At 45.4% G+C, this 27262-nt stretch overlaps 1 protein-coding gene and 1 long non-coding RNA gene across 6 annotated transcripts in view; one reads left to right on the forward strand and one right to left on the reverse strand.

Annotated features, from left to right (window-relative positions):
* Window positions 1-1660: 1660 nt before the first annotated feature.
* Window positions 1661-27262, forward strand: part of FLI1 (Fli-1 proto-oncogene, ETS transcription factor) — a 90331-nt gene continuing 64729 nt past the window's right edge. Inside the window, exons 1-3 of one of the 5 annotated variants that reach the window (XM_051638452.1) lie at window positions 1661-1701; window positions 1920-2305; window positions 4301-4409. In XM_051638452.1, the coding sequence (XP_051494412.1) occupies window positions 4344-4409 (66 nt within the window). In that variant the 5' untranslated portion in view covers window positions 1661-1701; window positions 1920-2305; window positions 4301-4343. Of the gene's footprint in view, window positions 1702-1919; window positions 2306-4300; window positions 4410-13730; window positions 13796-15098; window positions 15391-17109; window positions 17129-27262 lie in introns of those variants that run through there. The other 4 variants (XM_051638453.1, XM_051638456.1, XM_051638454.1 and 1 more) reach the window with 4 other exon arrangements.
* Window positions 13190-15066, reverse strand: LOC127393416 (uncharacterized). The gene is made up of 2 exons (XR_007891456.1): window positions 14573-15066; window positions 13190-14234 (listed from the first exon to the last, which is right to left on the reverse strand). It is a non-coding gene; the product is annotated as an uncharacterized LOC127393416 (long non-coding RNA).

Consider the following 27262-nt stretch of genomic DNA (forward strand, 5'->3'; position numbering starts at 1 on the left):
AGCCAACTGGAAGCACCTATGTGCGAGAGGGAGAGATTTCATAGGCGTCTTTAAAAAAACAACCCTGCGGGTGATGCATGTTGAAACGTTGCTTACACACCAGTCACCTACGGTTTGTTGAGGAAAACTTGAGATGTCCTGTCTGCGTTGGAGCTATTTGTGTAAACAAAACTTCTGTAACTTTCTCTGCTCAGGAGTTGGGGGGGGGGGAGGGTTTATTTATTTATTTTTTGTCTCCAATGCTACAGCTGTTTCCAATTTGCCAGCAATTTTCTTTTGGGCTAGTAAAGCTCCCAAGATGACTGCAACTAGCCACATGGGTTTCTCGACTCAGCTCTGGGGTTTGATTACAAGGGGTAGCAAACCCAGCTCAGGATTCAGGGTGAGCATTTCCCCTGAACCTGTAAGTGCTCCAGGTCCTCACTTTTCGTTAACGCCAACCCTTGAAGTTTATTTCATTGCAGCTTATGAGGTGCGTCTGCTCTGCCGTCCCTGTCGGAGTCAGGCTGAAATTTTGGGGACTTTAGCCTGAAAAATAGAGGAAACTCCCGGGGAAGAGATGCAAACGCCTGTTAGCTGCCCCTCAAGGAGAATAAGAAGAGGGGTTTGTTAACACAATAGTAAACCCTCGGGGTTTCTCTCCAGCTCCGTGTTCTGTGCAATTCACACGTGGAAACGTGAGAAAAGAATGAAAAATTACTTTGAAATGTGATCTGATTCGGTCCCTAGCTAGCTCGGTTGTGAGTGTGCAGAAAGACCCCACAGAATAATGACATTCAGGCTTGCAAACGGCATTTTTAACCCCCATGCAAAACGTTTAAAACGACAACGCTGGTTTTAAATCCTTTTTCCGATCCCCTTTCTCTCTTCCGCACCTCCCAGCTCTCCTGTGGCTTTAATTTTTTCTCATTCCATCGGAAGTTACCTTCCCGAGGTCTCCCTCCTAAAATCCCTGTCGCTTTACCTTGCCTAGGAAACTCTCTTTCTTAACGCAAACATCAACAACAATAATAATAACGAAGAATCCGAAGAATTTATATATTAAAAAGTGTCTCTGGCGAGGTCCCTGGTCACTGGGTACAGGTCTGAGTCTGTTTTCCTTGGAAATTGGGAGGAATGCTAAACGCCTCGTCTACCAGAGAGTAAATTGTGTGCGGAGCTCTAGGCACGGCTCCCAAGTTGCCCTTTCACCCCTTCACTTTATATGTTCCTCTTATTAAGGAGAAAAATGTTTCAATATGTTGGAATTTGGGGCAAAGCCGGGAAGGAGAGAAAGAGAATAGAGAGTGGAAGGACATTTTCCAAATAGTTTTGGTAACCCTTCTGGGGGCTACATTTAAAATTGATGTCGGGCTAAAATCCCTGCAAGTTTTTTTTCCCCAGGTTAGTGCAAAATATTACCTGGGATGACAATATGCACTAGAAATGTGACCCCGTTGAGGAAAAAAAAAATAAAAATCCCTGAATTGAAGATGTGTTTCCTTCCCCTCCCTAAACCCGTTACAATTTGATAGGGTATTATTAAATAGCTGAAAGGATCTGGAGGTTTCTGCTTGCAGAGAACAAGGGTGAATTCTTGATCCAATAGAGAGAATAGTTTCGAGACCATTACATCTCGCTTTTTCAGCCCTGTGCATCTGCAGCATCGTCAGTGATATTTTCACTTCTGCTTCAGAGGGAAATGGGTTAAATGTTTTCAAGGTAAGAGTCAGGGAAAAAAAGCTCGAAGAAACGATGATTTAAAAACGGATATTTGAAACTTCCTTATTTTAAAAGGGGATTTAAAGTAGCACTTGAGCTCCACTCAGCGTCTCTTTTCGGCTTGACTCCTCAGCAACATTTTTTTAAGAAAGTTGTGAATTTTTTTTTTTTTTCCCTCTCTCTCTTTTTTTTTTTTTTTTTTTTTTTTTTCTTTAAAGTTGCGGGCAGCGCCAGGCGGGCTCATTGGGCGAAGATGTCACATAGCCGGGATTAATCGGAGGGAGCAGCTGAAATATTGATACGGGGAAAAACGGAAATCAAATGAAAAGTAGAGGGCACAGAAGAGAGAGAAAGGAAAGCACGTCCCGGAGCTGCGAGCAGTGCAGAAGCCCCCTGAGGAAATGCCTGGTTGATGCAGCCTGTCTGGATGGGCTGGGAATTTTAACTTCAGCGCTGCTTTGGATCGAACAAGTTTAACCTCTCCTCTTTGCAAAACTGCAGCGGCAGGGTAGTAACCCAGAACTGCTGGGGAGTCTGGTTTTTGGTCTCAACCTGGATCTTTACAAACTGCTCTGCCACTGGTTGAGGGGAAAGGGTATAAAAGGTGAGTCCTTTAAATACTAGTAATAAGAATAAGCAAGAGTCGAATCTAAAAGCACTTTAAGAGGCCCTTTTATATTGCCAGTGATGCTGGCAGGGCAAAACGATTGATAAATAATCCACAGCAGACTCTTTAAGACTGGCTCCAGATATGCAGATGTATTTATTTATATGAAGACGCGTAATTATAAGAGGGAGGTAAGCGGGGGTGGGAGGCTTGGGGAGCGCTAATCAGGGGTAAAGAGGGGAGCAGGGGAAACCGATATGTGAATCCTTGACCCTAGAAAATTTACTGGCTAAGCAAAATTACCTTGTCCCTCAACTCTGTCTACCCCCACCCGCCCTTGCGAGTTCAGAAGCAAAAGAAACTGGAATGTGTTAGGAGGGAGGACGACAGAAAAAAGAATTGTACTTATCAGAAACACATTGTCGATTTTATAATCGGTTGCCCTTCTGTGCCAGCTGGCCGCCTAATAAATGCCATAAAAATCAATAAAAAGGGGGTTACGTGCAGATAGCAAACTTGTATTTTCCAGAGTTGTTGGGCGGGGGGGGGGGGGTGTGTGATTTCTTGCCTTTTTCTTTTTTTAAATCAGCAGATGTTTCAGAGCAAGACAGTGGCGCTGGCTTTGGGGGCACCGAGGTGTTTCCCTGGCAAATTCAGCATTTTGGGGGGACAAGGAAGGGGCTTCCAGCGGGGTGGCAGCTGCGGGTGGCGGATCCGGGAGCAGGCAGCTCCGGCGCGGGCTTCTCCAGTCATCAAAATGAAAGATATTTCATTATTAACCAGCGGTGTCTGGGTTGTATTAGATCTGGACAAAGCTTCGAAGTCAGGACCCCACAGCTAAACAAAACAAAACCCCACAAAAAACCACCCCGCCAAAAAAACCCCACTCTACACCAGGAGTATTGAGTGCAACTCTTTATACATATTTTTAATTTTGGAGTAAATTCTTGGTAGTTTTCTGAGCTTTCCATGCCCAGCCCGGGAAAACGGGACCGTCAAAAAAGCAGCTCTTACTACCTGCATGCTAAGAGGGGGTGGGGAGGGGGAGGAAATGCTGTGTCTCGTGCTTCTTAACGATGCACTAATTACAGTAAGCTAATTGCTTTCTGGCCCTCTCCAAGGATCCTAAAGATCCGAAGAGGAGCAGGGAGAAAAAACAGTTGTCGGATAATTTTTAGTGACGGCAGATTTATTTTCCCACACACCGTCACATTTTCACGATCGTTGTTCATCTCTGTAGTGATAACTTGGGGGGGAAGCAAAAAAAACCTGTTCATCAGGAGCTCATCAAGTCTTAGAAGTACAGGAAAACAGACGCACTGCGTTGGTGCAAGCCTCAGATACAGCTTGTTTGACTGAGTTACGGTACTACCCGAAACAGAGGGGCTGAGATTGACAACCCTGGGGGGGTTTATTGCTATTTGGAATGATACTTCCACTCACTATTTTGTTTTTTAATTTATTGTTTAATTATTATTGGTGGGAAAGGTTCTTTAAATCAAGAGGCCGGCAGGCTAATGGCTCGGAATGGTTTCAATGAGTCAGGAAAGGCAACTGCCCTTCATTTAGCCAAGTGAAACCCTTGGCTACAAGTCAATAGGGTTAACTAGTCTCGACATGAAAACATGAGTATTTCAGCTGGCTTTTAATTGTTGGCTAAGACATTCAGTTAATCAAATGTCAAACATCTCCCTCTGCTCTGGTCAAAAGCGGAGAAGGGCTCTCTTCCTGAGGAGCAGGAGGGAATCCAAAAGCAAAACTAAACTGTTCTTAAAGCATAGAAATACCCCCCTGCTTTATGCAGTCCTTTCTATTACTTGACTTCTACTTACTGTGGTGGATGCTTTTCTGTGTCCTTTAAAGGGAACACTTAAATTCTTGATCACTTATCTTTAAATATTATTACTAATCTTACTTCTTAAGCAACACTTTGCCTCTTTACTTTTCTATATACATATATATGATTTAACTTTTTTATTATTATTATTTCAGGTCGATTTTAGGACCTTTAAATATATCTGTTAAACAAGTAAGGATGTTTCAGACTGTACCAGACACTTCGTCTTACGTCAAGGTAAGACATGACAGCATCTTTAAACAGGTAATGTCAAAAATTACAATCCTCTCCAATTTACAATCATTTGTATTAGTTGAAAATCTCATGCCCATTTTCAATATATTTAGCAGGGAAAAAAAAAAATCCCTCCACCTTTGGTGGGAGAGGGGTTAGATTCTAAACTATCACAGTTACTGTTCTGGAAATCTGCAGTGTTGAGTCCAAAGTTGTATCATCAGGGACCAACGATATGTTAAAGCAGTCGTGTCTTTTGTATTGCACTGATGTGTGGTTTGCAGGGTTATACTGTGACTAGTGTTACACTGAGGGTGCCCTGGATTACATTGTAGTAGTGGTTTGTTGCTCTGAAACAAATGTGATGGTGGTGGTGTGTTACCAATGGAGCACAGTGGTTGCTTAAATTGGCTTCCAGTTTTCTGATTTCCTAGATACCATTCAGTCTCGACGCAGAGCTAAATTTCATTTCACAGCCCTCTGTTTCTCTGCTGCGCCAACTGTTGAGCTCAATATGCAAGATGATATGTACAGTTGTTTTTTGAAAGGTACATTTCAAAATGGATTTAGAGGGGAAAAAATATTTAACGAGTTAAACCAACACATCTCATTCAGTTACTGAAGCAATGGATTATCACACCAGGCAATGCTATGTAATACTGGGATTTCCTTCCCAGTGTTACTTTTGATTTTCCTTGGGCAATGCTTTCATGCAAGCTGACTTCAGTTGGTTTTACTGATAATGCCTAGTGCCAGATACTACTAGATCCTGCATTCTAAGTAGTTGTTTGTACTGCTTTTTTTCTAAGTTAAAAAAGGGGATCTTAGAATGTGTTTTGATGAGCCACTTCTGCTTCTTTTTCATAAGATTAAAACAAATACCTAAAAGAGTTGGCACAGCCTTGTCCCTTTATAACTCAATTGAGTACTATATTATATTTGACATCATATAGGGTTTTTTCCACAACAGTTCCCAAGAATGTAAATAAACCAAGCCTGGGACATCTGGGTTACACGTTTAAGGCAAACCCTGCATGCAACAGCACTTAGGGAAAATGTAAAACACAAGCCTCTTCTCTCCCGGGCTGAGGAAACACAGAAGGGTGTTAACTAGAGCTGGGTGGCTAATTTGTGATGAATAATTTATTACATGAATTTTGTCTCTCTCTCTCTTTTTTTTCCCCTTAGTCAATGATCCATGTGCCAATTGTGATTTTCATGTACATACACATCATTGGAAATGATTCACTGAGTGATTTCTGTATATAAAGCCTGGGCTGTGGCTCGTTTTGTGGGCAGTTTGTTAGGAGCATTTAGTGTGTGAAATGCAAGGTTTGTGGGATGACCCCTGGCTCATGTGGCACTAGTTTTATTCCCTGATTGGGTGAACTTGTGCAGCTCTGCACCAGGTTTCTAGAGCAAATCTACCCAGGAATGGTCAAGTCTCTACATTCAGCTGATACACCTCAAAATCACACTCATAACTCAATCTTTCCAGGAACATCAGTGATTTAATTTTCCTTATTAAATTTGTATAGCTTTAGACTGGATTCTGGAAGAATAGGAAACTCTGGAAAATAAATGAAATTCAAGTCTCATTAAAGCAAATTCACTCAAAGTCCAAGCAAAGGAACATGCTATGCAGCCTGTGGGAAATGATCTGAATTGTGTTCTGTTTACAATGAAGAGATGAAGGCCCTTTGACATCCTATATTATGGTATCATTGCCTTTTATTGTTAGGCTAGATCCAGCTGCTGCTCCAGTTAGTAGCAAAATTCCTTTTGAATTAAGTGGAACCAAGATCCAGGCCTAAATAATTTAACATTCCAGCAGGATTTTGGGAGGCTGTCCATAACTGTGTTGGGATAGCCTTCTCATTAAGTACAATCCTGCAGGCAAAGTGCTTGGACAAAGTTGTCTTCACAGAAGTATGTGTTTTATCCACCAGGAAGAACTTCTCAGGCTGGACTTAGATCCAGTGTTTCAGCAGTGGAGGAATAACTGAGTTGTGTGATGCTGAAGTCTCTGCCTTTTGTTACAACCCTTCATCATCAGCTGCCATTATTTTGGGCAAGGACCTTGTCTTTGGTATTTTGTCTGTAAAGCTTCATTCACACTAATGTCACTGGGGAAATTACTTGTTCCTGTGCTTAAAAAACTCAACAGGGTTTTATCAGAAATCCATTGAGGCTGGTCCAAAGTTGTTGCAAGGCAAAAGAAAAATCTCCCCTTGACTCTTCAAAATTTTAAGTTGGGCAGCTCAGTACCAGTGATGCATAACAGTACTTGGGTAGCTCGTTTAAATCAGTGAGCTTGTCCTTAAAAGTAAGAACACCCTTAATTTCAGGAGAATCAGAGTCTTAAACAGAGGTGTTAGGTCAATCCCTGCTCCCTCTGAGTTTGGTAACAGTTTCCCCTGGCTCAAAGGCTTCCAGGCCCAACAGGGACATTCTGACCCTGACTGGTTTATTTATAGAAGAAGTGGGATTGACTAATAATCTAGGCAAATAGTTGGGAAACCTGGATACGAATCCAAGCCCTGCCAGGACTTGCTTGGCTCTCCTCAACAAGACACTTCAACTCTCTCTTCCTCCATTTTTCCATCATTAAATTGCAGATGAAGGTGCTGTGATTAAGACATTGTTCAGGTTTAGACAGCACCTGCCTTATCTTTCCTGCTTCCCCATATTGATCTTTGGGAACTTCCCAGGTTGTGGTGAGCAAGAAGTCTGAAAAGCAGCAAGTTGAATTCCAATTCCTCTGTCTTCCAAGGGAGGAGGAGGAAGATTATGATGATGATGACTAGTAGTATTTGTATTAGTATTATTTTTCTTTCATGTAATTCCTTATTCTGAAAAACTTACTGCCTTGTCTTGTGGGAGAGAGAAGTATTTTATTCATTATTTGTGTGGGATCTCAGCTGGTGCTGTGTCCAGTGCAGAAAGCAGAAAAAGCAAGATTGGCATCCAGGTCTTGTACTAAACCTCTTCAACAAACGCATCTTGCAGGTACCTTTATGTTTGTTCTGTGTCTCGTCTCTCTCAAGGATAACGGGGAGGGGGCTGCTGGCAGGGTGTTCCACAGGAGGTACAAACGTACTGTCACACCCCTGCAGTACAAAATAGCCTGTGACCACCTTCAGGTCAATGTTGGTTTTCTTGCCGTGTCTTCCAAAACGCAAAAGGAATGCTGGAGGAGGAAGAGCAGGATTTCAATTTTCAAATGGTTTGTTTTAATAAGGATGGTTTATGTTGAGTCATACTGGCAAAGTTCAGCCTCTCTGTGTTGTAACCTTGATTTACATCACAGCCACACTAGGACATGGATCTGTATCTAAAGCTCTGCTAAAAGATCTTCTATAACCTCACAACAGGAATACCCTTTCTTCTCTCTCATACAGACTCCTGGTATGGGCCTTAATGTGATAGAGGGGTAGGAAATCATAAATATGACAAATAATTTGGATGCTTACTGTTTTATTCTGCATAACTGATAAAATATTTCTATTCCTTATCCCATTGTGGGACTTACTGATCTGCAAGTACTTAATTTACAGTATATCAGAGGGTGCTATCTCATCTAAACATGAGTGTTTGACTTTAGAGAATGAAACATGTAATATAGTCAGGAAGTTAAATTTTGAAAGACAGCACTGGAATCCTGACTGTAGGGACATGGAAAGAATTAGGGTTACAAGCAAAGCAACACGACCTCTGAATACTTAATTTTTAATTATTACCACTACTACAAGCTACTCCGGGCCATGGCAGTCTTCGTTCCCCTCCTGCACTGCCAGTTTGTGGTGGAATGTGTGTGTAAAGGCCGTACATGTATAATTTGGGGGATGTGTTATTCACCCGCTCTTTTCTTATGCCCGCTGGCAACATCCAGACCCATCCATCTCCTCTTCTGTCGCTCTCCCCCTGGCACAAAGTCATTGCTTCTGCTTTCGGTTCCCCTGCCCTCCTCCAGGGCAAAGCCTGAAGCTCTCGGGACTCTGCAGAGCACCCCAGGCCGGGGTGAACCTTCCTTCTCCTACAGCCCCTTCTTTGCCAGGTACCAGCCCTGCCAGGCTGAGGTGACTTGCTGGGTGAAATCCCTCGGCCTGTGAAGAAATCAGAGAGGGTGGCGAGGCTTTCCATCACACAGAATCCTGGCATCACCCCTCTTCTTCCCCTCCTTCCCTCAGCTGCGCCAGGGGATGAGATTTAAAATAGTCTCCCTAGGGGGGATGTTTCTGGCAGTTCCCCAGAAGCGGCTCAGGCTGGACCCCCGCAGACCCGAGGCTCTGGTAGGGGAGGCAGAGTGCTCGCTCCCCGCTCCGACCCCCCGGGAGTTTTGGGAAACCCCCACAAAGCAGCTGCGTGCTCCCCTTGTGCGTGAAACGGTCTCCAGCCCAGAGCTTTGAAAGGACACGACGCTGGACTTTCCTCCAGGGAGGAGCCACCCTGCAGGCGCGGGGCTTCCCGCGGCAAAACTGGATTTCATGGAGCCGTGACGTTTGTGGAAGGGCACAAAGAAGCATATTCATGGAGGCAAAATAGTCTGGGTGGCTGGAAACAATATTTGGTTTGTTCCTGCTTTCACTCTGCCTGGAAAGTTTACAGAAGCACTAAAGAGAGAAAGATTTAATTTTTTTTTTTTTAAGGACAAAACAGATTTTCTTTGGAGCGGGCAATACCCAGGTCTGCTGACAAACCCTGACACGGACACGTTATCCTTCCCGCTGAACAGCAGCAGCCAGAGGCTGCTCGGGGACCGGTTGCAAGGGAAGAATATCCCGTTATTTCTTTTATTTTTTTTACAGTAGAAGTGATGGTGCCTGATGAGTCGACCGAGGGGAGGGCGCTGCCGGGGGACCTGTGCTCGGGTCATTCCACAGGTGCTCAGGGATGCTGGGCATGCGGCCGTGGGGGGCAGGCAAACCTGCACCGCCTCTGAGCAGCTGGAGAGCCGTAGTCGGTCACAAAAGGGAAAATCAAACCTTCAGGGGCTGGTTTTTCCCCCAGTTCAGGTAGCGTTGTTCACGCTCAGAGCATCCTCTAGTGCGTTATCCGCTTCCCCCTCGTTTATGTTTGTTTTGGTTTGGTGGGGTTTTTTTCAGTTCCTGGTGTCCCGCAGAATTTCAGTTTCTCTCACCCGGTGGCCGGAGGACGGGACCAGGCACCTCCAGGGAAGGTGGGAATTGCAGTAGGTTTGTCGGCAGGGGCAGAGCTGGCAGAAGCTGCCGTGAACTCGTACGTCATTCTCACACTCCGTGATGATGAACCTGCCTCTGCACCGATGCTCCTGTCTTTCTTTCATGCTCATTTCCCGAGCCACAAACGCTGCTAAGTTGTTAGACTTTAACCAGTAGCTCCTTAACGCCTTACGACAAGTTGGTGCTTAAGGATTTGGTTCTTGTTTGCACCCACCGCTCTGTTTTAAGTAGAAAAATCCCTTTCCATTTCCCCGTGTCCTGCGAATCCCGCCTGGTTTTTCACCCGTGCTCAACCCCAGCACTGCGTGGGAAAGGGCTGGCATTTTTTCCTCTCCCATCCCACCCTTTACCATGAAGACACGGTTTGAATTTCGGTGAAAAAGGTGGGAGAAACGTCGTTTCTCTCCTGGAAATGTAGCATGTTGGAGCCTTCTAAAATAAAGCAGGCTCTTGGGCAGACGGGACAGGCTTTTATAGTGACTCCCGTCTTCCCACAGCAGCATTCAAGCAGCCAGCCCCCCTCCCCTTCTGCGACCTTCTAATGGCTCCGTTATTTCAAAATCTGCAGAAAAACTCTCCCTCCCAATAAGCTGGATCCAGGGGGGTTTGTATTCCAGCCTTTCCTATGCTCTCCCAGCCCTGTGTCTAGAAAGCGAGGAGGTGTGGAGGGAAAGGGGGGCAAGACGGGAGGAAGAAGAAAGTGCATGCTAGGGGGGGAAAAATGCTTTAAATCTTTCCTGCAAATCTCCAAATATATGAAGTCTGAGGGAACAAATTCAAAGCAGGCACGGACGCCTGAAGAGAAGTTAGAGAGAAATATTCTGTTCCATTCAAGCGCATCAAGGGTCTAGCTGAAGTCTTGTTTGGCTAAGGTCAGACGAGACTGGGTTCTCCAATAAAAATAAATCTCAAATTAATTATGGCCTCAAGCGAGGGGCCAGACGTTTGGAGCTAGTGCACTGCAGTCTGTTTTTTTGGCCTTTAGTATTTTTGTTTTTTGTGCTTTAGCTTTTCAATAATTGCGGGATGGGGGAGGAGGGGAGGGCGAGGGCTGTTTTATTGGGACATGGAGCTCAAATAAAAGCAGCCAGGACACTGCTTACCCCACTCTTCGCCTAATTGCGATGCAGCTTCAAAGCTACTGCATCTTCTCCTCACCGCTTTTAAGACGTTATGTTTTACTTCGTGCCGATTAGCAGGGAATAACTTTCCGACTTCAAGTTCCCAAATCCCATGGGCTGTTCCTGTAGACCAAGAGGTTGGAGGGATCCGATCCTTCAGTTGTGGGGCTGGAAAACGCTACTGGTTCCTATTTATTGCTGTAGCTGAAAAGCAGAGGTTTGCCCAATTAGCTTAGTTTAGAATTGGGATTCTCTTCTGGAGACGAAATCCCAGGGCTGTAGTTTGGGCTTTTTACTTGTGAGAATGTGGGTTTAGAAAATAAACAAAACACGTTGCTTTTTTCATTCTGCAACCGAGTCGGTGCCAGAGGAAACTGGGACCTGGAAATTTTAAACATTCACTGAAGTTGATGGAAGTTTTCTCTCTGGTAAAGTCTGAGGCAGAATAGACCCTGGCCTTCAGCAAATACAGCTTCGGGCAAAGAGTGATGGTAAATATCGTAGCTACGGTTACAGAGAATAGTCTGTATAGGACGTTTTAGAGATATGTGATATATACACACAATAGCTCCAGATATGGGGATAGATATTTCAAGCTAGCTTAAAAAAAGAGGACACTGTCATAGTTAGTGGGTAGATAGTGGGAAATGAGCCACTTTCTAGCAACAAAGTCAAGGCGTGGCTGCTGGTGTCTGGGGCTCCCCCAATTTACCGCGCTGGGTCAAAGCCACAGTCCCAGGCTGGGGGTTAATGGGAGCTCAGCTGATGGTGTTGGCTAAGAGAGGGTGAAATAAGCCAAACCCCTTTCCTATCCTCCGAAGAGAATATTTCTGACTTGCAACTGAGGCCCGGGAAGGTTTTCATTATGTTTATTCCTATAGAATAACTAGACGGTTTTAAATATGAAGTGATGACCACTAATCCCGCGCGAATTACAGACAGAAAACCCGTATCTTTGAGGTTCTGGAGTCCCGCGAAGGACTGGCATTGAACTACACTGAGGGGTTAACTCCTTTGGTACTGGACCGAATTCCCCCAGTGCCTACTTATTCATCTCAATCGGATCACGCCAAAAGCGGCTTTTTCTCCTTCTCTGGGTGAGGCTGCAGCCGGTGTCACCCAATTATAGGACTAAGAGAGGAGGTGGGGACATGCCAGGCTCTTGAGATCAATATTGAAGTAATTAAAAACTTATTTCCACGATTTCTTTTTATTCACAAGCTGAGTGAAAATGATAATAATAAAAAATAATTGGGGAGTAACTGATTTCTACCAGCCTGTCCCAACGTAAACATTTGAAATCTTCCATGGTTGCCGAGATCAAATGATTTTCCAGATGTTTGGCGGTAACCACATTAAAGAGATCATAATTCCTTGACTGTATATACATCCAAAAGTTGAGCATCAGATTAAAAGTTGCGCCCATGGGTCCGTACGGTGCCCTGCGGTGGGTTTGCTTTCCCCTGCCTGGCTTTGCTCCCTGCCTCTCAAACAGTTAAATACCCAAAGTCGCTGAACAATCACCTAGGATGATTCAGGACTTGGCGAACGGAGTTTATGAATATTCCAGCCTTTTCCAAAAACTTTGAGATAACTTCAAGGGTATTTTTGGTGGGTATTTTTTAGGGGGGGAGGGGAAAAAATGGAGCAAAAATTCTATTGTTACGTTTTTTGGGAGGAAAATAGGAGATTGTTCGGCTTGTCTGTTATAATGTTTAACAACTTAGCTCATTACCTTATCTCTTGGACTTTTAGCAAATCTCATTTTAGATCAAAAACAAGAGGTAAAGCACGGCACAACCCTGATGGACCCGATCGAACAAGTGACCCGAACAGGCTTCATCTCGAGTCACCCCCAGACATGCAAAATAAGCCCCTGGGGGGTCATGGTGCCCGTCTGGCAATAAAATGCAGAGTTGGGTTCCTAAAATATCTCTAGGTGGGATGAAGGAGGGGGTCTGTTTGGCATCTTCCAGCCTTTGGGAGCACTGGGGATCTGCTGCGGATTTGTTTGTCTCTTCAGCCCGGAGCTGGGAAAGGGTGTTTTGCAAAAGTTGGGCTCCTCTCCCATAAGCTGGGCACATTTTCAGGTGGTTTCTCCCCGCCGCTCTCAGCTCCTCCACCGCCAGCCCGTCCAAGACCTGACGGTCAGGCAGCTAAAACCAAAATGCTCCGTGAGGTCCGTGGGTGACAGAAGGTATTTCCCCCCCGCCTTCCTTTCGCGGTTAAGATCCTCAGCCTGTCCTTTCCCTCACCCCCCACCCCCGTTGTTTTTTCGGGGCTGGGAGAGAATGTTGTCTAGAGAGGAAACCATTTGGGTTTTGAAAGGATGCGTTTCACTCTTCCCTTTAACCTCTTGCTTTTCTGGCTGCTGCAGCAGCCTGCCATGTGGTAACGCTGAGGGGGAGTGGAGAAGAGGGTATTTGCGGCGGGGGGTGGGGGGCAGAGAGGGCAGGGGAAAAGAAAGAGTAATGAGGAAAGCAAAGGGTTAACCGTGATTTCTTTTAATTGAACTCCAGTTCTTGTGGCCCTAGGCAAGGGGGGACCTGACCCCGCTAGCAGCATCCAGATGTGCTGCTCTCCGGGGACCCCAGCGCAGACCCCTGGATTGTAAAGCAGACAGGGGGAGGACGGGGGTGGGGGGAGAGGGAAGGCGGTCGGGCTGTCCCCTCTGCCCCCCCTCATGCCCCCCGCCCCGCTTCACCTCCCGGCTGCAGACGGCCTCAATCTCTGGCAAGCAGCAAGCTCAAACCTCCAGGTCTGGTCACGTTCAGTCCCGTGTCTGCATCTGAACTAAAAAATTGTAGCTGAATTGATGAGGCTAATTTCAGAGGAGGGGGGAGGGAGGAGAGGGAGGGGCAAGGGGGATCTACAGCTCTCTCCTGCCAGCTTCGCTCTTGGAGAAATAAAGTATTAATAAGGCATCTCTGCCGCAGCCGAGTAGAAACACTAGTGGCATTATTGCATTTCCCTTTTGGAAGGGGCGGGTGCAGAATAACTTTGGATATAATTTTTACCCCCCTCCCCCCCTCCCCTCCCCGCGGTTGGACTAAGGGGGGAACAAAAAGACTGGACACAACTGGCACTGGACAAGGTAATCCTCTCCACCGAGAGCTCTGACGTGCAGGAGTGTCCTCCTGCCTGGACACTTCTTTCTTGGCTTCACCCTCTTTTTATTCTGCCCTCTGCAATTCTCCTCGGGCTGCAGCAGTTTGCAGAAGTGGGGAATAAAGGACGCCCAAAGTGTTGCATGATGTGTTCCGCTGGTCGCTGCTTGTTATTTTTGCAAGGGGCGGGGGGGTGAGGGGGGGAAGCGGGTGAGCTGGACAGGCGGGTATTGTCTCTTTTCCTCGGGTCCTTTGGAGGGTTTCAGCTTTTCCCGGAAAAAGGAAAGCGCGTTTCTTTTCTGGGGATCGCGCCCGGTTGAATGAAAGAGAGAACTGCACGTCAGAGGCTGCTCAGGTCTAAAATGAGATTTGAGACCTGGTGGTTGCAGGGTTTTTTTTTGTGCAGTGCCCATTCTAACGCGGAGTCTGGGAACGGAAAATTCAGATGATCTTACAATTATTGTAATTTTTCTTGCCATTTTTAGCTTGTAAAATCCTCCCCCCCCCCCCCCCCCCCCCCCCTGCCGTCTGAGCGAGGTTTTAACAGCTTAGTGAGAAACTCGCACTGTGAAAAGAGTTGAAATGGATGGATCTCCATCCACCTCACTATCTTTGCTTCAGAGCCCGATACCCCAATCCTGGAGATAACTGGGACTGAAGTGGAGGGTTGTAAGCGGGAAAGAGACTCCACTTCCCTGCAGCCCCATTTCCAGCCTATGTTTAATAGCTGGAGTCGTTTGTCTGTCTCGCATTATTGTACTTACCGCTCATTTCTGGCAGGGACTGGACCCTCGTCTCACGCTCCTTGCTGGGAGGCGAAAGGAGAGGGGCCGAACTGTGTTTTAAATACGTTTTAATCGCCAGACTTTTAATTATTTTCTCTCTGCCTGCCGCGACCGAATTGTATTGACGATTTTCTCCCCTTAACTTTTGCCTGTGACTGGAAAACGCATTAATAAAAAAATCTGTGGGAAGAGACGGAAATTCAGTGAGTCAGGCTAAAGACGCTCCAGCCAAAAGAAAAAAAAATAAAAATGCAAAAAACATGTTAAACAAAATTGTGGGATGACACACGGTCTCTAATACTGTCTGGGGTGCAAGGCAAGGTCTGCCTTGGACCGGCTGCCCCAGCGACAAACAAGAGCTGACAGAGGTAGCTATTGTTCTGCCCCTTCTTATCTAAATGGAGCAAATATCCTGTATGTAAAATATATATATTTTTTCATCAAGAAGGCAGGACCAGCGGAGAGACGAAAGTTTCCTCCTCGAGTGACTTCACTTCCCAAAATTAGCAGAAAAAAACGTTTCATCCGGTTAACTGTCTCTTTTTCGCTCTGCTGCAACAACCAAAGTTAAAAAAAGAGAGAGACACAGAGAGAGGGAGGGAGGGAGAGGGAGAGAGGAGGAGAGGGGATACAGAGAAAAGCAAAACCGCTGGAAGGGCAGGGAGAAAAGCGAAAAGAGAAAGAAGGATAAAACCCCCCAAACTTCAGGAGGCTTCGGTTGCAGGCTAAACCGGGTCAATGTGTGGAATATTGCTGGTACCGGCTGGAAGTTATTCTAGATGGACGGCACTATTAAGGTAAGGGGGGCAGAAGGGGTCGGGGGACCCCTCTGGCTGGAGGTGCTGGGAAGGGGGGTGAGAAGCGGGGTCCGGCTCCGTCTCCCCGGACTCTCGGCCGCCGCGTGTCGGGGTCTCCCCTTCGCCTCCCCGCTGCTCGGGGGCTGCCCGGCCGGCCAGGACCCGGCTCGGCGGGGCGGAGGGGGCCGAGGAGGGGCCCGGGGCCATGCCTGGCTGGGCGGGCTGCGGCGGGAAGGCAGTGACAGCTCCGGCCCCGGGGCTCTGCACAGCCCGGGGCTGCGAGGCGCCGGGGGGGCCGGCAGGGAGCGGGGGGCGGCCGGGGCGGGTGGCGAGAGCGGCTCGGAGGCGGCAGAGGCGAGAGAGGCTCCGAGCTGGCCCCAGACGTGAGTGAGCCCCCTGCTCCGCTTTCCTCGCCCGGCCCCGCTTGAAATACGCTGCTGGTTCTGGGGGACGTCCGTGCGCTTCCTCCAGCAGTGTTTTTTTTTGGGGGGAGAGCTATTTGGAGGGCGGTTTGGAGCAGGAACATCACCCCTAGCTTGGGGCGAGGCAGGAGGAAGGGGAACCAAAGAGTGTGGCAAAAAACCACCGACATAACCAACCTCTGGTGGCCTTGAGCAACAGAGGACACTGCTGGGACTTGGAGAACGGTTCCCCCTCCTTTCCCTCATCCAACTGGCTGGTCCTTCAGCCTCTGCAAAGATAACCCAAGCCTGCTCCAAGCCCCTTGAGGTGGCTCGCACTGTTTCTCAGAGCCTTGTGCAATTCTTACGGGCTCCCCCTTCTTGAGGGAGCACTATAGCACAGAAGCAGCTTGGACAGAAGAGCCTTGAAGCCAGAGACGCTGTGGGTGTGTTTGGGTTGGAGGATTTCGAAAGATGCCTATCGCCTGGGTGGGGTGTTGATCTCTTCTTAAAAGTCGTCTCTTTTTTTTTTTTTTGTTAATTTTTTTTTGTTAATTTTTTTGTTTTTTTTTTTTTTTGCTGACCTGGGGAGAAAGAAGCTGCAAACTGGCAGGAACTGAAACTTTCTCTGTTAGATTGCAGCTTGTGACAAGTGCACTGTTTGGAAGAGTCTCAAAAGAATGGGGAGGGAAAGAGACAGGCAGAAAGAGAAAAGGAAAAGAGGAAAGAAAGAGGGAAGGAAAAGGAGGAGAGAAAGCAGGAGCACTGAAAGCATAAAATTTGGAAGGTGTGGCAGGAATAAGACACATCTCTTCCACTGCCTCCTCAGATCTGTAGCAAAAGCAACCCGGGCCTCATTCAGGGAATGTTTAATGTCCCACAACCTTGTTTGATTTGTGGAGCCCTAAATGCTGTGCAGTTAAAGTGCAGAAATTCCCACCTGTACATTTTCTGTGGCGCACACATGGACTTGCTTTTCTGCACAGGCCATGAGCTCCCCCCACCCCATCCTCTGAAAGGTGCTGGAGTGTTCCCATGACCCACGTAGCTCATGGTGCCAGCTGGGAGCTCCTCCTCTCCCCAGTCACCCCGTGTCACAAAGCGTTCTTGCTGACTCCCCCCAGCTCCCCGGTTTGGAGATGAGGAACTGTGACACTGAGCAGCCAAGGCTGCAGTCACGTTGGGGAGGCTGTGGCAAAAGGAGGAACTCGGCTGCATCCCAGGTCACTGCCCCAGCTCCTGGATCTGCCTGCAAACTGCTCAGCTAGGAGAGATGGGATCCAGATATACCAGAGCCTCCTCTTGGGTTCATTTCCTAAGCAATTCCAGGATCATCAGTGACTTGCTGCAGGTCCCCACATCCTGTTTGCCATCTCCTAGAATTTACCCCTTTTTTTAGATCAGTGCTGATGTAGTGTCCTCAGGATTATCTGAGATTTCTTGTAAATTTTCTTATCAAGGAGAAAAAGTGTGTGTTCCCAAGGAATAGCAGACCCACACACTGACAGATTTGCTGCAGTTCATCACTACAAGGAAAGGGTTTGGCCACCTTGCTTAACTTCACTCAGGTGAAGGGCAATGGGAGAGGATGTGGCTTGAGATGTTTAAATGTTTTCATGTGCTGTGCTCTATATATAACCTGTGCTTCAGGGTAGATTTTCTCAGTTCTAGGGCACGGCAAAGCAAACCTGTACTGTATCCAGAGGAAAGCAATTTAAAAGCAATGGTATGGTCTGCTCTCCTGTAGGTTGTGTGCATTGATGGATCTCAAAGCTGTGCATTTGTCTTGGGAAATAATATGGCTGAAAAATGCATGTAAGTGACTAGAGAGTAATTAAAACAGAGAAAAAGGCTCATTACCTAGAGCAAGAACACAGTGAGGGAGCAGTGAAATCTATGTACTGGCATGGTCAAGATGTGCTTCTCTCCATAAACTCAGAAATATACCTGTCTGTGTAGAGGATAAGTGCTGTGCAGCACAGATCAGATGTGGGAGAGGGCTGTGCATTCCAGAGGATTGTCTTCTTGAGCCGGTTAAGCAATGCAAGTGACTGGGTTTTAAAGTCTATGCAAAACTATTCCATGGACTAATTGTTTTAATTGAGCCAAAGAATTTTAGCTGCACGCTTGGCAGTTGCAGGAGGAGCCTGAGTCCAGTCTACAATAAACATCTCTCCCTTCCCCCTGCAATCTCTGATATTTGGCTTGTGCTTTCCTCTTAGTCTCTTTATGCCATTCTGAAAGAGTTTTGATGATAGATGCTCTGAGTGCTGGTTTTGTCTTTGTGCAATAATTGAACTGCAAACCTGCCCCACTGCAGGTAACTGCAGCAAAGGGGTAAATCCACTGTAGCCTTGAGCTGTCCTAAGGGCTCCCAGTTGCAGGCTCCTGGGGAAACAGAGCCTGGTCAGAGAAAGATGTGGTCAGGATGATCCTGGGCCGCATTTGTGTCCCTGCGGACATTGTGCAACTGTGAATTGAAGTTGTTTTCAAGGTTTCTCAGCCCAAAGCTCAGGGAATGTGTGTATAAACACAGCTGGGATCAGCTCAGGACTGTAAGCCATCTTTCCCCACCATGCACTGACCTGTGGCACATGTGATGTTGCTGAGCCAACGCGCCGGGTCCAGAAGGTGTCTTTGCTTCTTCCTTGAGAGGAATCAGATCACTTGCTGAGATGGTGGGAAGCAATTTTTGCTGCGTCCTTCAAATAACCTGTTTAACACCTGACATGGGAGGTGGAGTGGCTAGCTTGAAAGGTGACTTCTAGAGCGGTGCTCCAAGGTCTTATATAGAGAAAGAAGTGCAGCAAATCTTTATCTTTATTAGTCCATTTCTATTTAATATTCTGTCAGCAACACTTGCAGAAGAGGATTGGGAGCCAGTGAAACTCATGACAGCTTATGTTTGCACTCATTTAAATAGTTGATAACATTTTTATTGTATGCCTCCAGATACTTCAAATCACATCTTCTCTGGGTGAACATCCCACTTTGACTTAATTTGCATTGGGTTTGAGGGGTTTGGGTTTTTATTGCTTCAAATGAAATAAAAAAAAGGGCACATCTAATCTCAGCAAGATGCCCCTGCATGGACTTCCTCACAATAACAAATGGTGTGGTTTCAAACTGGTTTAACTGTTTCAGTTCCACTTTACACACAGGCAATGATTAAAGTAAATACATTTGCCAAAACTTTATTTAAAAAAAAAAAAAAAAAGTAAGTACATTTTAGGTAACTGCTGCCTTAATTCTGTGGAAACATATTTAGCCTTATGTTCTAGACATAAGAGACCTTCTGAAGAACATTCAATAAAACTTTGGCATTACTCAGGTAGATGACAGACATACTCATCTGCTTTCACGAGGAGAAGACAACTTGTGTGTGGGTGTTGCTATAGCAAAGGGTGGGGTTCCTATTGCAATCACTGTCTCTTGTATTTGTGAACTGTAGGCGTCTGCCTCTCCTCCTGAAACTTGGCCATCCAGATCTCACACTAAGAACATGTTTCCTTTTTCAGCAAGTTGAAAAATGTCAGTTTTGCCATTTTTAAATTGTCCTGGTTTTGGCCCTTTAGAGATGGACTTTCCTGGCGAAAAGGCATTGACTTCTAGGGCAAGACTCAATCTCCAGATTGGGAAAAAAAATAAAATCCCGATGATGTTTGCTCACTGGAGACTTTCCACATCACTGTCCCTCAAAAGCAATTTTGAACAAAACCATCTGAAATTTCCAGGACATAATGATGCTGTTCTCTGATACCCTCGTCCCTTCCCAGGTGATGTTTACATTGCATTGTGGCTTTCTAATACACAACAGCAAAAACCTGTTATCAATGTTTTGTAATTGGGATATTTCTCTGATGTTACTTCATTTTCCCCCAGAGATCTGTATGCAAATGTGCACCTCTTGCTTTAGTAGGAACTTACAGTCGTGCCACAGGGCTGGGTGCTGGCGAGTCAGGGTGTTTGGTACTAGCTCCTGTTCACCACACATGTAAAACCTTGGGAAAGTCTTTCCAGAGCTGCTACATGGAGTAGCAGAATTGTTCCTGCTATGGGAAGGAAGGTTAGTCTGAAGCAAACCTAATAGACAACAACACAGCATTAACTGCTTCAATTTTAGGCACTTGGGGTTTCACTCAGAAGCTTAAAAGAGCTGCTGAGAGCCTTGCATAGTTTTTCTCTACCACTGTGGATTTTACCCTAAGAGGATGTGGTCACTTCAAGTAGTAGCATGCATGTCTTGAGGATTTCATGCTTTTATTTTAGTTATTTGTTTTAATTTCGTGTTACTCCTGCTTAAGATGAGATGGGCACACAACTCTGATCACTCCTTGCAGCATTTATTTCAAAGAGTGTTCTCCTGGAGTCTCAGTGTGTAAGAGTGGAACTGTTCATTGGAGTGTTATGAGAAAGGGAGAGAAATCAAGAGAAGCAAAGGCTGAGGTTACACCTTGAAGCAAGGTCTTAGATGACATGCTGATAAGGTGAGATATGTTGGGGGAAGGGCTTTTATAGCAATTTTTGCAGGAAGCTGTTTCAGGTCTCCCTTCCTGGTCTTACAGAAGGCTTTCCTCTTGATTTCAGGTCACATATTCTTAGAAGGTTCAGGCCTAGATCTTAGGAACACACAACCTCATGACATGGAGCATCTGCCACTCTTTTTCTCCCAATAAAGCATCAGCATGTGAAGCTCTTTTACAGCACCCTATAAGGTGCCTTTGAAAAATGAAAGTTTCTCACTCCGCATGAGTTTACTAGATCACTTAAAGAGAGACCCTATGTCCCATCCCAGTGCAGACATGCACAAGCAGGAAACTGAAAGGAGGCAAGGAACCTTAACTTCAGATTTTCAGGTACTCACTAAACATCTAATGCTGCAGAGACATGCAGGTGTTAGTACTAGAGCCCGCATGAATGTGTGCATGGCTTGCCTAGAAAAAGTGAGTCTTAGCTCTACAACTTGTTTTGAAGCCAACTTTCCCCCCAAATGTAAAATTCTCTTCAGATCTTTTGTTCTGAATCAAACAGATCTATTTCCAGTGTCTGTGCCTCTCCTGTGTTCTCATGCACATGTGAACATGAGTGCAAAAGGTGTGTGTGGCACTGGAATGTAGAAGAGCTGCCTGCAGTGCACACCTTGGTTATACAAACCCTGTCACACCTCCACGGGTGGCCCCTGAGACCCTTTCTGAGTGAACAAATGTTTTCTTACAAGACTGTGAGTGTATATTTATAGCTGGTTTTGAAAGTACAGACTAAAATACCACCATGCAAATGTGGGTTTCTATCTCCTCCTGGAAATCATTCTCCTCTCTAGGCATATCAAGGATGAGGGGGTCATTAAGAGCAGTCAACATGGTTTTACCATGGGGAAGTCATGTTTGATCAACCTTATAGCCTTCTATAAGGAAGTAACTCGGTGGATAGATGATGGTGGGGCAGTAGATGTGGTTTATCTCAATTTCAGTCAAGCATTTGACACTGTCTCCCACAGCATCCTCATAGATAAGCTGAGGAAGTGTGCTCTTGATGATCAGGTAGTGAGATGGATCATGGTTGAAAGGAAGAGGTCAGAGAGTTGTGGTCAATGGGACAGGATCTAGTTGGAGGCCTGTGACTAGTGGAGTCCCTCAGGGGTCGGTGCTGGGACTGGTGCTGTTCAATATCTTCATCAAGGACCTGGATGAGGGAACAGAGTGTGCCCTCAGCAAGTTTGCTGGTGACACCAAACTGGGAGGAGTGGCTGACACACCAGAAGGCTGTGCTGCCATTCAGAGAGACCTGGACAGGCTGGAGAGCTGGGCAGGGAGAAACTTGATGAAATCCAACAAGGGCAAGTGTAGAGTCTTGCATCTGGGGAAGAACAACCCCAGGTACCAGTACAGGTTGGGGGCTGAGCTGCTGGAGAGCAGGGTATGAGAAAGGGACCTGGGGGTCCTGGTGGGCAGGAGGATGACCATGACCAGCCATGTGCCCTCGTGGCCAAGAAGGCCAATGGCATCCTGGGGTACATTAGAAAGGGGGTGGTTAGTAGGTCAAGGGACTTTCTCCTCCACCTCTATTCTGCCTTGGTGAGGCCACATCTGGAATATTGTGTCCAGTTCTGGGCCCCTTAGTTCCAGAAGGACAGTTCCTGTGTGATGTGCTCTAGGTGATCCTGCTCTGGCAGGGGGGTGGGACTGGATGATCTTTTGAGGTCCCTTCCAACCCCTAAGATTCTGTGGTTCTGTGAGGGCAGACCCAAGTCCTTGCTAGCCTGTGTGCTGCATCACCACAGCCACACAGGCAGTCAGGGTGCCCATCAAGGAACTTATCACCAGCCTAAACTGTCTAAACAGCAACGTGTGGTACAGGACAATGTAAAATCTACTCTACTAAGTTCCAAATGTCAAAGCATTCAAAATGTTAATGCATCTATTGCTTGTTTTCTTTCTTCCTCTCATTACCCAGGCCACGTAATTACTGATGTGTATCTACACTCTTAGTAACACTGATCTAGAAACCTGCCTCTTGTAGTAAAGCCACAAACGTTACCTCCCTTCTCTCCCCCACCTCAGCTACCAAAAGCTTTCCCTTTAGCTGTAAGACACAGAGCTGAACAAAAGGGATGTATGTTTCTCTGTGTTACTGTTGAAGACATTTAAGCATGTCCTGATAAATCTTCAGTTTCCCCAGTGGCAAATAGCACCAAGGGCAAAACTTTTAAATAATGACCTGACAAGGACCATCAGTATTTCCTACCACCAACACTTAAATGTATCTAACTCTGTTTTGATTCCCTGTTTTGAAGCCAGAGCCTGAAAAATGGGTAAGTGCATGTTTATCTAAGCAAGCTGCCCTATTTGTAAGGGTAGTGGCAGCCTGTAACTCTCATTATCTTTTGAAAGTAACTGTACCCTCTGAAAAAACAAGCTGAATTCTAGGTGCTTAACAAACTATTTTGATTCTATATGTAAACATGCAGATTAATATTTGCAAAACTGGCTAAAGGGCAGTGAATACACCATCCTCCCTAGAAACAGATGGGAGAAGTCAGGCTAAATCCCACAGGTGTCTTGCAAAATCTCAGCCTTTCCTTCTCTTCAGCATTGGCATGAAGCTTTAAAGAAAATGACCCTGGCTCTTCATGTGCATCAAGCATGCTTTTTCCCTATTTTTTTCTAAAATACAGTCAGGAACTCAGCTCAGTAGAGGCTCTTGTAGTAAACCCCATGGATATAGCTAAGCTTGCTGGTTTATTTGAACAGATCTTGTTTCTGTTCTTCCCACATCAACTAACCCAGAGTTCAACTGACCACAGGGCTATCAAGGAGCAAGAAACAAGTTAAAAATACATATATAACCCCCCCATGCCCCAGCCTGACAAAGCTGCACCCCCAGGAATTGAACGTTAGCATCAATCAGACAGAGATTGAAAATAACGTAACGGGCAGGCCAGCCTTTAATTAGTCATTTGCTGATTTCTCACTCAGCAAAAAAACTGTTCTTCTTAACTAACACTGGTTTTGATCTGAGGGGAGGGGATAAATCAGCAAGAATACAGTTTTTTCAAGTTGGTTGATGAGTGAAAAAAAGAAACTGGAGCAAGGTACAGCAGGGTCAGTGGGAGGGGTGGTGAGTTTGGGAAACCGATTTCTCCATGATGAGAAAATTCTTCTAATGTTTTTTTTATAGAACCTTTCTTTCACAAAAAGAAGATAAGGAAAAGATTAGGAGAGGTTAAAATACCCCTTTTACAGCTAACTGCAGAATTTGTCTCTCTAGTTTCTTCTGAATAGCTCTTCTTGTTGTTCCAAGCTTGATTGACTTATAACTGCATCTGAACCAACCTCACATCAGTTCCTTTTTATCAGCCAAAGTGAGACTTCCTGTGCTCCACAGTCTGGTTTCCTGATGTGTTTCCTTTTTCCTTTTAACAGAACAAAGGAAACTGTAACTCCTCTGCTGCTCCTGTTCCAAATCTCCTTGGGACTTCATATAATATTAGCATCGAACATTTGCCTTCTATTTTTTTTTTCTGCCCAGCCTCTGAGTCGGGCAGCCTAGAGTGACAGTGCCCTCTTCATATCTAATTGGGTTTTGCATTGCCAGCTGGGGGGGTCAAGAACTGCCTTACTGAAATTAAGCCACTTCCAAAGCAGTGAGCAAACAGCATGCTCTGGTCTACCCAAACAAAGCAGAAAAGGAAAACCTTGACCCAAGTCTCTGTATGTTACTGAAGATACAGGATTTTTTAAAATGTTCTCTTAAATCAGGTGTTGAGATTTCATTGATTTGCACAGGCTTGTATAAGTGAACTTATTTGCTTTTTGAACTTGGGGCTGGAACTTTGTGTCCTGAAATATGTGGGCCACTGGCAGAAATGCTCCCCAAAGTGATTACACAGATACAGTGTGAATGGCATTGTCCCAGTACAAACTGGGACTGGCAGCCTACACATTTTAACAGGAAAGGTTCTCTTAAACCACCACACTGAATGGCATCTACTCTCTTCTTACAACTATTTTCCCCCTTAGCTGTGACAGGGCTGCAGTTTTATTTCACTCCTGCCAACCACATCAGGAATAAGCTAGGGGTGTGGAAGATTCAGCGTAAAATCCAAATTACACCATGGAGTAAGGAGCCTGTCCCTTGGGAATGCACCATTTCCCCCCAGCTTCCGCACCCCACCCAGCTGAAAAGTGTTTTGCTGAGATGCCCCATCCCTTCATAATCTCCACATGTCAGAGCTGATGCTTTTTCTTTATAAGAATCACAAGTTCTTGTTCACTTGAACAACAAGAATCACTTGTCCTCTTGTTCAGATAGAAGAATGTGATCTCAGATCAGGACTGAGTCCTTCTGAACAGCACTGAAAGCAACTACAGAAGTATGGAGTTATATGTGACAGAAATGCAAACAGGAGTCTGATTCTGAGAAATAGCCACTGGATATCTGCAAATTCTCATGGAAATCAGTGCAGTCCTTTCATGAGTGGAATTTATCCATTTATCCAAACCAGCAGAGCTCAGCAGGTTAGAAAGGAGAAGGGAAACTGCAGGCTCTGCTGCCCTTGGTCATCTGCACATGGAGGCAAAGTGAATTTGTAAATTCAGCCTCTAGAATACACAGCTTATATTGACAGTTCAATTAACCAAATGATCAAAATTCAGGAATAGCAGAGGACGGAGTAGGGTAAAAGGTTCTGGACTTGGCCTGTTTTCTATAAATACCTTAATGTATGGAATGTGTAACCCTGGAAGGGTGGCCAGAGGTGGGCAGTGGTTCAAACAGACTGGAGCAGCAGAGAGTTACTGCACCACAGCAGCTAACAAGAAAGCAGAGTTTCCAGGGAACCCTGCTCATCCAAGCCTAAGGGAGAAGTAGGATCAATGTTACTTCAAGCAAGGAAAAGACCTGACATCATTGTCCTGCTACAGAATTGTCTTTCTGCAGGTTTCAGTGTCCTGGTTTGAGGTTTTCTCATGCAGGAACAAAATTCTATGCCTTTACATTGAAAAATGTCTTTCTTTCTTTCTTTCTTTCTTTCTTTCTTTCTTTCTTTCTTTCTTTCTTTCTTTCTTTCTTTCTTTCTTTCTTTCTTTCTTTCTTTCTTTCTTTCTTTCTTTCTTTCTTTCTTTCTTTCTTTCTTTCTTTCTTTCTTTCTTTCTTTCTTTCTTTCTTTCTTTCTTTCTTTCTTTCTTTCTTTCTTTCTTTCTTTCTTTCTTTCTTTCTTTCTTTCTTTCTTTCTTTCTTTCTTTCTTTCTTTCATCAAGTAACTGGATTACCTAGGGAAAGGTGTCAGAAAATTATATCCCTTCAGCAAAATCTAGAGGAAAATCAGAGAAGTTTTGCCTTTTCTGCTGTGTTCTGTTTATGGATCAATTTCTATAGAGTATAATTCAGTTTCCCTAAAAACTCCCTTGATTTAATCCCTATCACATTCTGAGGATTTGTCCATGAGGGTTGTGTTGCAGATCAGCCTTCAGGACTGTCTCCTGATTAGAACCAGAAGTCATGACTTGTATGATTAATTCCTTGTATTATGGTATTTGTCCTTAGAGGCTCCCACTAAGACAAACCATGGCACGTAGATGGAATAAAAGCCCATAATCTAAGCAGGCAAAGAAAAAAAAATATCCTAGGAGGTGAAATGCAGGAAGCAACTGGTCACTCTGCAAATCACCATCTGAGATGCAGAGTCCTGGTGGCCATTCACAAGTCCCTGGAGTTAGAGTTGCCCAGGGATTTGTAGCAGAGGTTGGACCTTAAGCTCCCTTATGTGAGTTTTACCACTGGTGCACAGAAGAGTCACAAGAGCCAGACATTATTGATAGATGTACAAGCTCAAAACTCAACTAGAATGCCAATTATAAATCGATGTCAAAAGAATGAAGGTTATTTTGAGTAGGTGTCACAGTTGCTGTGGGGGGTTTGAGGCGTTCTGAGAATCTAGACTACAGCCTGTGTTACTCACAGTCCTTTGGAAATGGTTTGCTGCAGCAAGAATGGTGACACTCCTAACCCCAGCTTACTCCCAAAATTCAAGTGACAGGCATGGTAGTGGCCTTCCCTGATGAGATCTGATATGCACATGTGTATCTCCCCACAGCACAAATATTTATATTTTGGTGAGATTTCCAAGAGCCATAGACTCTGACTTCATTAGAAACAACCAGGCTCTAAAATGGGCACTCACTGGAGCGATTTGTTGGGCAAGAACTCTCAGTATCATCCTGTAAATATTACCAAAATTGTCTGTACCAGCTCCAGTGTGACAGGAGAAAGAATGTTCTAGTTACGTTACGTGAGGAAATGATGCACAGAGAAAACCAGTGTGTCTTATCAGGATCTGGGGTGTTTTTAATGGCACACACTGCTTCTGAACCTCATTTTCTACCAGACAAGTGTGCATGCAAATTTTGTGTGTGCCACATTTTATCCAAGTGATCATGAATTCCCTTGTGACCCTCAGATTGTGCTTGAAATCTGAGAGGTCTCTAGTAAAGCTGAAGGGAAACTGCTGCCACTCCAGTGGCATCTGGCCCCAACTCCAGCTCCTGGCTGTCCTGCTGCAGGCCAAGTGTCTGTGCAGAACTTCACAGGACACTGTTTCTGTGCTGCAATCTGCCTTCTGCATTGCATCAAGTGCACCACGAAGTATGGAGAGGTTCAGACTGAAAAGTATCACTTCTTACTCCTGCAGAAACTTTACAGAGGAAGATCTGGAACAGGGCTTTGCCATGGTACCTTCCAGTCCTCTTCTTTTGAAAAGCAGCTCTGTTATCTCCTGGATTTGGGATTTTGAGGGGCATGATAAGAAAAGCTATGTAAAAAACCCAGTATGCATCACCATATAACACTTTGTTGGTAGAGAAAAGGGCATGTCCACTTTTAACTCTGAGCCTCATAAACTAATTCCTGGGACACACAGTTTCTACATGTCCGTTTTAAAGATGACACTGGTCCTTCTGTTACTTTGCTGGTTT

Source organism: Apus apus, chromosome 22 (genome assembly GCF_020740795.1).
Source record: "Apus apus isolate bApuApu2 chromosome 22, bApuApu2.pri.cur, whole genome shotgun sequence".
NCBI lineage: Eukaryota > Metazoa > Chordata > Aves > Apodiformes > Apodidae > Apus > Apus apus.